The 11,140-nt window shown below is 38.1% G+C and overlaps 1 protein-coding gene across 1 annotated transcript in view; it reads left to right on the top strand.

The window, feature by feature from the left end:
• nbeab (neurobeachin b) overlaps positions 1-11,140 on the top strand; it is a 408,640-nt gene that overhangs the window by 197,489 nt on the left and 200,011 nt on the right. Inside the window, exon 29 of the mRNA XM_060888097.1 lies at positions 2,699-3,128. Within this exon, the coding sequence (XP_060744080.1) occupies positions 2,699-3,128 (430 nt within the window). The remainder of the gene's footprint in view (positions 1-2,698; positions 3,129-11,140) is intronic.

Raw genomic sequence — 11,140 nt, 5'->3', positions numbered from 1 at the left:
AAAAGGGCCTGATAGAATGTGACTCTCAGGCTTATCAAAGGATTTTTTTTTCCATCTGAGATGTTGGAAGGGACGAGTGGAGATGAAATAACCTTCAAAGAATATGATGAGGGGTGGAGGAAAGTACAAACCAGCCAGAGAGAGAAAAAGAGAAAGTCAGAGTGTAATATAGCTTTATGGGGAGAGAAAAATGGACAAAACCAGCATATGAGGACTCATATGATGGTGCTGTTTCCAGCGCTGACTGTCAGTGGCCATTAGGCGAGCAATCCAGCAGAGGAGAATGGGATCATACAAAAGCAGCATCACATCATCTCTTACATTTAAAGGATAAAAAAAAACAAGAAACAAATAAAGACAGCAGAATATTTCTACATGCTCTGTAACAGATAACTGTGAAAGCCCAAGATGGCATCTAGACATCGTGTCTTTTGCTTCGTAAGTTTCCGCTGCCCTCATTAGCAGAAGATATGAATATTCATCAGGACGGCAGAGTGGATGGAAAACAGCTGGGTGTGAATGTGCGAATGTGTGAAGTCTGCTTCCATCTGTACATATCTTGTGTTTACACTCTGTTTTAATTCATTTTAATCTTAAACAACAACATTTTTACAGTATTGTGATATAGCACCGACGCACATTAACAGGAACATAGCACGCATTACATTTAGGGCATTTAACAGACACCTTTATCCAGAGAGACTAAGGGCCTTTTTACACCTGGTCACTTCATGTGTTGTCTCTGATCCGATAGCTATCTGATTTGTTAAAACTGTTCCATTTACATCAGGCCACATAAACGCGTCTCGGCGAATCGGATATCGATCCGAACTTTCTACTCCCGCCCAAAATGCAAATATATTTGACCTCATTTCCGGGGTAATTGAAATGGAACACGCTTTGGTGTATGCGGTTTTCAGAACGCGATCAAAAAGAAGACGAAAAAACGTCTTTGTTACGACGTTTATGCTACAAAAAAACAGCATTTACTGTTTGCTGCATTTTTGCTGGCGGCAGCAGCGCATTTTAAGCCCCAACAAGACACCTGGGTGAAAGATCACCTGCGAGTGACGTACTTCCGTTTGGGAGGAGTATAGCGCTGACGTATGTGGCTTGAACAACCACATTCATTTACACCTGTCCAGCTTCATCTGAAATGCGTCCCAGACCACCTCCTGAAGTGGTTTGAACCATCGGATTTATATCCGTATCCAAAACGTTTCGGAGGGCATTTAGACCTGGTCTTTTTACCATCGGATAGCTATCTGATCACAGAAAACACATGAAGTGACCAGATGTAAAAAGCCCCTTATATTTTTATTTTACACAGCTGAGTAATTGAGGGTTAAGGGCGTTGTTCAGGGTCCCAGCAGTGGCAGTTCAAAGGACCTGAGATTCACAGACTCTGGAGAAATGAACGTATACTTGACAAAGTATAAACCAAAACAAAGGTCTTTTAATGAACTTAATGAACTAACAGAGTACAGACACAATCAGAAGGCTGGTGACGGGGAAGAAGAAAGCGAGTGGTTGCTGTGGATGAGAAACTGGTGTAGTCGTGTCTGTAGGATGTGGGAGGCTGCGACGTGATGTCTGTGAAAGCGAAACACAAGAAGCCTCATCGTCCTGGAAATGTTTTACTTTCTCAGATATCTGAAAAAAAAACACCTTTTTGATTTATGTAGATATACATATACTTTTTATGGCTCCATTGTGGTCCAGTGGCAGGATAATGTACTCTCAGAGATCCAGTGCAGCCAATCAGGGGTTAACTCTCAGTGTCGGTCCCAAGCACAGAAAAAATGGGATGGTTGTGTCAGGAAGTGTGTCCAGTTTAAAGTTTTAAGTTGTGCCAAATCAGAATATCTGAATCATATGATCAGGAAGGTGGGGGGCACGGTGGCTTAGTGGTTAGCACGTTTGCCTCACACCTCCAGGGTTGAGGGTTCGAATCCCGCCTCCGCCTTGTGTGTGTGGAGTTTGCATGTTCTCCCCGTGCCTCGGGGGTTTCCTCCGGGTACTTCGGTTTCCTCCCCCGGTCCAAAGACATGCATAGTAGGTTGATTGGCATCTCTGGAAAATTGTCCGTAGGGTGTGATTGCATGAGTGAATGAGAGTGTGTGTGTGTGTGTTACAAGAACAATATACTGTATATATTTCCTATACCAGTTACCTGGCTTAAGTTTAACAAACATCTCTCTGTCTTTCTCATGTTGTGTTTCTTCATGGGGGCAAAAATACTGTAGATCATTTAATATATTAATGACAAGAAACAAAATCCATATTGCTTTATTTATTATTTAGGTTTGCTATTAATTAACATCAATACAATTTTCTTTTGTTAATGTAAGATTATAAGTTAAAGTCCAATGCAGACAAAATTCATTAATTAATTAACACGTAACTTACTGAACTCTGATCTCCAGTTATACATTTTGGATTAAAGTTAATTAGAATTCTATAATTATAAACAATATACATATAAAATAAATGCTATCATGTTTTAATGTTATGTTTTGTCAGTTATATCAGTCAGATAATTGAGCTTATTAAGTGTCCAGAAAATCTCTCGTGTATTAATATCTGATATGTGAATCTGTAGTGTTGGACGTTGTGCGCATGCTGTGGTGTACATTAGGATTATTTTATCAGATTATTTTACTTTTATCTTGCTGCCTGTGCTTTTTTTCTCCGACAGAAAACCCTCTGATGTACTCAGACTGCAGTAAAGATCCGACCTTGGTGTTTGAGACACATGCTGAAGTGTCTTTGCCTCATTCTGACTCCGGTCTCGGGGACGAGCCTGCGTCCTGCATGTTTAACGGAGCTGAAATGGAACCCGGCTCCAGAGGACCGGACGGTCTGCGTGGAATCCTTTGCACCCTCTCACCCGAGGCTAAAGCCCAGGAGAGCCTGGCTGATTCAGATCTCCTCAAACCAGCTTCCTCTATCTCCAGCATCAGCCAATCCAACAAGGGCATTAACGTCAAGGAGATCCTCAAGAGTCTGGTAGCGGCTCCTCTGGATGTTGGTGAGAGCGGACCGGAACCGGCGGCGTATCCTGAAAACCAGGTGTTAAAGAGGGAGACACAGGCCATGATGCCCATGCAGTTCCACTCGTTTGACAGGTAAAAAATGTTTGTGTTTATGTTGTTTATGTTTATGAAAAAAAAAAAAAAAAACTGATTTGATAATGAAAGGAAATATTTTAACAATGTGATAATTATACATTATCGATTACATAAATAATATGTGTATAGAGAGCTTATGTCCTTATTTGTTAGGATTTAAAAATGAATTATAATACTTCTAATAATACAATAGAAATATGTTATGATGATGATGATGATGATGATGATGATTATTAATCATAATTATTACAATAATAATAATAATTATTATTGTACTACTACTACTACTACTACTACTATTACTACTACTACTACTACTACTACTACTAATAATAATAATAATAATAATAACATAATTGTAATAATTTTCAATTGAAACATTATTTATTTATTTATTTATTTATTTATTTATTTTTTAATGTTTTGCCATACATTAGCCCTCAGGTCACATTAACTACTATATAGTATGTTTAATAATTAAAAAAAAAAAAAAAACAGAAACATGCTTTCTATATGCCTATAATGCTTTCATAAATAATAATTAAAATGTTCTACAAGAGAAATATACGATAAACAGTCATAAACTATTTTAGTAAAGTTTAAACATATGGTGTGAGATAGTAGTCTTAAGGATAAGGACATTTTCTGGTGTAATTTAATGAAGAAAATCATCAAATCATTATGTTTTTTTGACTGAAAATTCTTCTACACAATAACGTTGCTTTGTTTACTGACACACAAACACTATCCTGTAACATTTAATTTTTTAAATAGAAAAATATCTTTTTTTTTTTTTTTTGGCAGAATGTAAATGATGTAAATGTAAAGTCAACATTATTTGTGCTAAAACAAAATAAGGCTTAAAATAACATTAGAAAATTTCACACTCAAACAAAACCTCAAGCAAAACTCAGGACGTAAAAACGGTTCTTTATGCATCGCTAGATAGAATGTCTGTCTCTTGAGCTGAACTTCATGATGCTTGTTATATCGGGAACTGGACTAAAAAGGGTTAAATAAATCAGAACCAAACTGGATGATGAACTCAGATGAACTTTGTGGCCATGCTGAGCATCAACATTATTCCTCTGGACTAGACGACAGATCGTATTTAACGTTAGCATTACTGTCAAAAGCTTTAACCTGTATTTTTTATCTGATTTATCTCTTCCTTTTATCATTAATGTTACATAAGGCAAACTGATATGAATGATTTCAGTGCTGTCTCTGTAATGCATGAGGATCTCTCTCTCTCTCTCTCTCTCTCTCTCTCTCTCTCTGTGATTGCGTGATAACTTTCTGACAACAACAGAGCGCAATGCATATTAGTCAGCCCCGTGATAAATACCGGGATTATTCCTTTCGAGCGGCGAACACCATAACGACTTTTCGTTTGTAAGCAAGCCGTAAGTCACGTCAGTCCTGTGCGCTGCCTATCACTAAGAATGTCTGTGTTTGAAAAGGTAGCTGGACATTTTGGCTGCGTGTTTACATTCCGGGTTCAGATAAGATCTCCGTGTTATCCGTCTCCATTTCAAGAAGGGAAACATTCATCCTCAGCTAATCCCGGTGTACTGTTTAGACCCTGCTGCCAAACTCGTACACACTCCAAGTGCAGGCCTTCTGCCATGAACAGAGAAAGTGTTACATCACATTAAATATTATTCAATTAAATTGCATTTTATTTTATTTGCTCAGTGCTTTCAACAGTGGACATTGTCTCAAAGCAGCTTTACAGAACATATATATTACAATATATATATATATAAATGTGTTTGTCATATAAATGTGTTATTTATCACTAATGAACAAGTCTGAGGTGACTGAGGCGGCTGTGGTGAGGAAAAACTCCCTTAGATGGGAGAGAAAGAAACCTTGAGAGGAACCAGACTCAAAAGTGAACCTCATCCTCATTTGGGTGACACTGGAGGGTGTGATTATAAACTGTTATAAACACCAGAGAGTGTTATTATGAATAATGTCCTTTCTACAGTCAGATACAGTCTGATAATTGTGTATTGATGAGGAGGAAGTCGTCCTGAAAGACCACATGGTGTTGGCATCTTCTCTTTGAATGCCTGAAATCTTCAGCTGGAGCTGGTACATCTCTAGATGCCTCAGGATCCTCACAGTGTTGATGCTTCTTCTCACTAAAGGTCTGAAATCTTCATGAAGCGGAACACACCTGGAGATGGTACTGTCTCTAGATGCCTTGGGATGGGTAGAAAATCTGCTTTTAGATTTGTGTGTAATGCTGCATTCACGCATACAAGGGTTTCCAGTCTCTATGAAGTCCTGCTACTGGTTACCACATGAAATTGGGGCATAGAATCCTTTATCATGACCAAATAAACATTACAGCATAGTGGAGTACTTTACTTCACATATCCCAACTTTGGAGGTTGGGGTCGGAGCACAGGGTCAGTTAAGATACAGCACCTCTGGAGCAGTGAGGGTTAAGGGCCTTGCTCAAGGGCCCAACAGTGGCAGCTTGTCAGTGCTGGGGCTTCAACACCAATATTCCAGTCAGCAACGCAGAGCTTTAACCAGTTGAGCCACCAATGCTCCCAGAGAGCGTTATTCAGTGTGTGGTCTATCTAGCATTCCAAATCAGTTTATTGGAGGCTAAAGTGGAACATTCTGGAGGGAGATTTGGTGTTTGTGTATAAAATGCAGCAGATGAAGGAGAAGCAGCGTGTGATCTTCACTACAGATCTTATGACCTACTATCTACTGTCTTTACTCCCATCAGTAGCCCCAGCACCGTGTCACTCTGTATTTGCATGAAGTTAAACTTTTCTCAATTTTTTCTGACCTGTTGATTTGGACACGCTCACATCTAGTCACCGATGCTCGCCGTCTCTGATGTCTCTGGAAGTCAGCATCTCTCATTGACAATGAACGATCTCGTGCGGTATCGTGAGAAAATAATCAACGATCAGTCAAATACAGTGTGGTGTAATGTGACTCGATGTGAATGAAGCGTATTATCTTATTTATTATTAGTTGTATATTAAGTCGATGGTCTGCTGTAGAAATTCCCTACGCTGTGTATACTGTTACTACGGTAACAGCTGCATTATACCACTGCTGTTAAATGGGCGTATCGGACATTTTCAATCAGTGTGAGAAACGAATGGTGTTCTGCCTGAGAGTTTGATATAAAATGAGTGAATTCAGGACTGAATTTTAGTGGTTGAAGATAAACACCTTCGAATTTGAGCTGTTTAGGAATAAAGGCTCGGGGCGTCTCAGACAGCAGAAACGGGTTTGACATGTATCGACGTTTACTTTGAAAAAAGCTGCTTGATTTGGGTCTAAAAAACGAACCATTTTTGTTGTTTGAAACATTTTTATAAAAATAATGTACAACAAATTCTTAAATCTCTGAGTGTCTACTTTCATATGAGCTACGTATTAACTACCACTGTGGAGTGAGACATGACAAAGACGTTCAATACTGAACACGGACACAATAAATACAGGAGGAAAGAATTCAAGATTCAAGAATTCAAGATCTTAAGATTCAAGAATTCAAGACTCTTTTATGGTCACTGTACTGTACTGCAATTTAGTTAGAATTTTTATTATTGCAATTGAAATTAAAAAAAAAAAAAATAAAAAAAACACCACCACCACAATAGCATTTAGAATTGTTTTATTGCAATTGAAATAAAATAATAATAATAATAATAATAATAATAATAATAATAATAAAAAACACCACCACCACAATAGCAGTCAATGCGATAGTAATAAATAAGTCAGTTAAACCTATACATCATTTACAGTAACTGATTTATTTAATAATTATAATAATATAAACTAATATTATAATAGGGGGCACGGTGGCTTAGTGGTTAGCACGTTTGCCTCACACCTCCAGGGTTGGTGTGTGATTGTGTGAGTGAATGAGAGTGTGTGTATGCCCTGCGATGGGTTGGCACTCCATCCAGGGTGTATCCTGCCTTGATGCCCGATGACGCCTGAGATAGGAACAGGCTCCCCGTGACCCGAGGTAGTTCGGATAAGCGGTAGAAGATGAGTGAGAATATTATAATAATATAAACATGTGATCTGTATGTTAGGAGAAACTGATGTCAGAGCTATAAAAAACTGAATATTTTCTGATTAATTGTGTGAGAGAATGCGACAGTTTGGTGCTATAATGTTTAATAGAATACAACCGTGGCTGCTTATGAAGTAAGTCTAACCTATTTCTTCTCTCAGACTTGAATAAAACCTGTAAACTTTATTGAAACTACTGTTCTAATGATTCCCCAAAACAAAGCTTTTTAAACACTATTTAAGATACAGGATTATTTTGAGGTTAACGTAACACAGTTCAGTTCATTTTTCAGTATTTTATCAGCATCGTTCCAGATGAGTCAGTGCTCGTATGTGGCACTCACTCGTTTGATCACATGACCCTGTTGGATCGTTTTAAAATCATTCACACAACGCTTCACATTTTCTTTCTTGGGAATTGCGATGAAATTCTGTGAAACACTTGAGATGAGAAAAGCACCTGGTGCAACCCCGGTCTGATTCTGATTATAAACCAGGCTGAAGGTTGCAGATGAGGTGTGTCTGCTGAATAGAAAAGGTGTCGACTATTGTGTATTGTGTATTGTGGTGTGTGTGAGAGAAGTGTTGTGAGGAAAGGGTCTCCTGGGCGTTGATGGCAGATTAAACGGAAGGGGTCTACCGTGTCCCTCGGCTCTCCCCTCCTGTCAAGCTCAGCCCTTAGTCCTTTAATGAAGGCTGACAGGATGAAATGAGTCGCCGCTGCAAAGTGTATTATTTTTGAAATGCTTTCGCACGGGCTGTCGTACGTAGCCGGGATGTACTACTCGAGGCCCGCACGCTTTAATGTCATCCGCCGCGGCCCAAATTGCTGTGTCTAATTGTTTGCCACCTGCCACTGAAATGAGCTGCCAGCCGCCGACAGGCCGCTTCGATTGTCTGTCAGAAACACAATAGATCTGGAGTGACAACATCAAAAAAAGGAACAAAAAAAAAAAAAAGCTTTCAAAAGCGGCAGGGCCGACGGGGGCGGCTCTGTGTCGTTCTGGAACTTTCCTGAAGGTGCATTTTTCAATTAGTCTTCAATATCCTGGAAGCAGGAGTTGCAGCTGGGGCTTCGAGCATGACAAATCCAAATCAAAGCCAAGCTCCGAGCACTTCCCTGATTGGAGATTAAATCAATCCACAGTCTATTGATGAATTATTCAAATACGCCACAATTACGATTCGCTACTAATTTATATCTGATTTATATATATATATATATATATATATATATATATATATATATACATACGTATGTATGTATATATATATATATATATATATATAAATATATATACATATATATATATATATATATATATATATATATATATATATATATATATATATATAGCATATATATGTATGTATATATGTACATATGTATGTATGTATATATATTTATAGCTTTTTTAAAAATACTTAAAATGATACGCAGCCGTAAAATCGTCCCGTTTCGTATCAAACCGAGGGAAAAACGTCCAAATCAACTTTGGAGGTTTATTAATATTCATCTGGAGATTAATCCTTGCTTTATTCAAAGCAACTCAATTAAGAAAATCCTATTAATAAAATATGTGCTGGGTCAAATACATCATTCATGAGCTCTTAGCTAATGGATAATTCATGAAAACGTGTACATATTTTATTACACCGCTCCAATATTATCAGCTCCGGCTGTCAAGTACCTGCTGGAAGCCGGGGTTTGAAGAATAAACAGGGAATGCGTTAGGGAAATAAATCACAGCAATCACTTTTGTGTTGTTGGCTTGCAAAACACAGATATCCGAATGTAAAATATCGTGGACGATGAGGAATGTTAAGAGGAAAGCTTCAGACATTTAGTCGGAGACAGAAGAAAAGGATTTTACATTTGTTTTAGAATTGGAAAGCAAACCTACAATAAATAGTGTTTTTTTTTTTCTTACACATGCAAAATTTCCAGTTTGTTTAGCTAAAGCGGACCGTACCGTATCGTTCTTCAGATTTATTTATATAATGTGAATTATTTAGAGCGATACTTAAATAACAGTGTACATAGTGTACACAGCGTGCGGTGTGTGTCAGCCCTTTCTGTGTCAAGGTCATGTTTAATACAGGAAATGTGAAGATGTAGAATGGAAAAACAGAGCAAATTTAATTTGTGTGCTTGTGTGTGTGTATGTGTGTGTGTGTGCGTGTGTGTGTGTGTGTGTGTGTGAGAGAGAGAGAGAGTCTGCTCTCTGTACACTGTCTGTTCTGTTAACAAACACACACAATCTTTCACACACACACACACACACACACACACACACACACACACATACACCCACACACACACACACACACACACACACACACACACAGGGTTAAACAGTGACAGTTCACTTGGGCCTGTGCTGCATCACACAGACACACAAACGAACAAAACACACACAACACACACCTGGTACCTACCTGTGTAAACAACCAGCTGGACTTAATCCCGTCATGGGTCAGATCTGGGTCAGGAGTTTAGCGCTAACTCATGACCGTCTCCCGTCTGGCCCTCGTGAGAGACATGTGATCTCTGTTTAAACACGAATAGAATTTGAAGAGGAGGAAATTATGGACACATTTTTGTCTTTTAAGTAAATTAAAAGTGATTTTATTTTAGAGTTCTGTAACAAGATTTACTCCGACAGAATGACGTGTATTTCGAACATCAGCGCAGTTTCATGGTACGCTTCAGCTGAAGCCGGTACACTTTCTGAACACTTTCTATACTTTTGTGTTTTTAGGAAAACGAATACGGGTTGTGTAAGAACTAATTCTCTAAATTTGTGAGACTTGAAAGAGGTTTTTGTGGCTACAGTTTTGGCATCTAGAGATTGTACCAGCTCCAGTTGGTTTCTGCTTCACGAAGATTTTTGGACCTTCATTGAGATGAGGCCAATCCTGTGAGGATCCTGAGGCATCTAGATATTTACCAGCACCAGTTGTTTACCGCTTCACGAAGTATTTAGACATTTAAAGAGAACATGTCAACTAAAAGCAGATTTTCTACCCATCCCAAGGCATCTAGAGACAGTACCATCTCCAGGTGTGTTCCGTTTCATAAAGATTTCAGACCTTCAGTGAGAAGAAGCATCAACATTGTGAGGATCCTGAGGCATCTAGAGATGTACCAGCTCCAGCTGATTTCAGGCATTCAAAGAGAAGATGCCAACACCATGTGGTCTTTGAGGACAACTTCCTCCTCATCAGTACACAATTATCAGACTGTAGAACTTCTACTGTATCTGACTGTAGAATGGACATTATTCATAATAACACTCTCCGGCGTTTATAACAGGTTATAATCACACCCTCCAGTGTCACCCAAATGAGGATGAGGTTCACTTTTGAGTCTGGTTCCTCTCAAGGTTTCTTCCTCTTCCATCTTTTCCTCACCACAGTCGCCTCAGTCACCTCAGACTTGTTCATTAGTGATAAATACAAACACATTTATATATAAGTCTAATAATAATCTTAACTTTTGTCTAATATTAATCTTTGTATAATAATAAAGTAACATTTTGTACTATGTTTCTATGTTCTGTAAAGCTGCTTTGAGACAATATCCATTGTTAAATGCACTACACAAATAATATAAAATTGAATTGAATTAAATTGAACAATTATTTTAATAGAAAAACCACAGGATCTATTTTGCTGTGTGTCGACATTTAATGTACTTCAGCATTATTTGTTTAGGACAATAAATGCATAATTATTATATTATGTCATATATCTTATTGTTATGTGCACCGTTTAATTTGATTGCTGACAGGACATGCACAACAACTGTACAATATAACATACAACACACACACACGCACACACACACACACACACACACACATTTTCAAGTAATGAAAATCATTTGAGATTCATTTTTACAGATTCATTTATTAATCATTTAATCGTAGTACAAATAT

Source organism: Tachysurus vachellii, chromosome 15 (genome assembly GCF_030014155.1).
Source record: "Tachysurus vachellii isolate PV-2020 chromosome 15, HZAU_Pvac_v1, whole genome shotgun sequence".
Classification (NCBI taxonomy): domain Eukaryota; kingdom Metazoa; phylum Chordata; class Actinopteri; order Siluriformes; family Bagridae; genus Tachysurus; species Tachysurus vachellii.
This window is presented reverse-complemented; position numbering and strand designations above follow the sequence as displayed.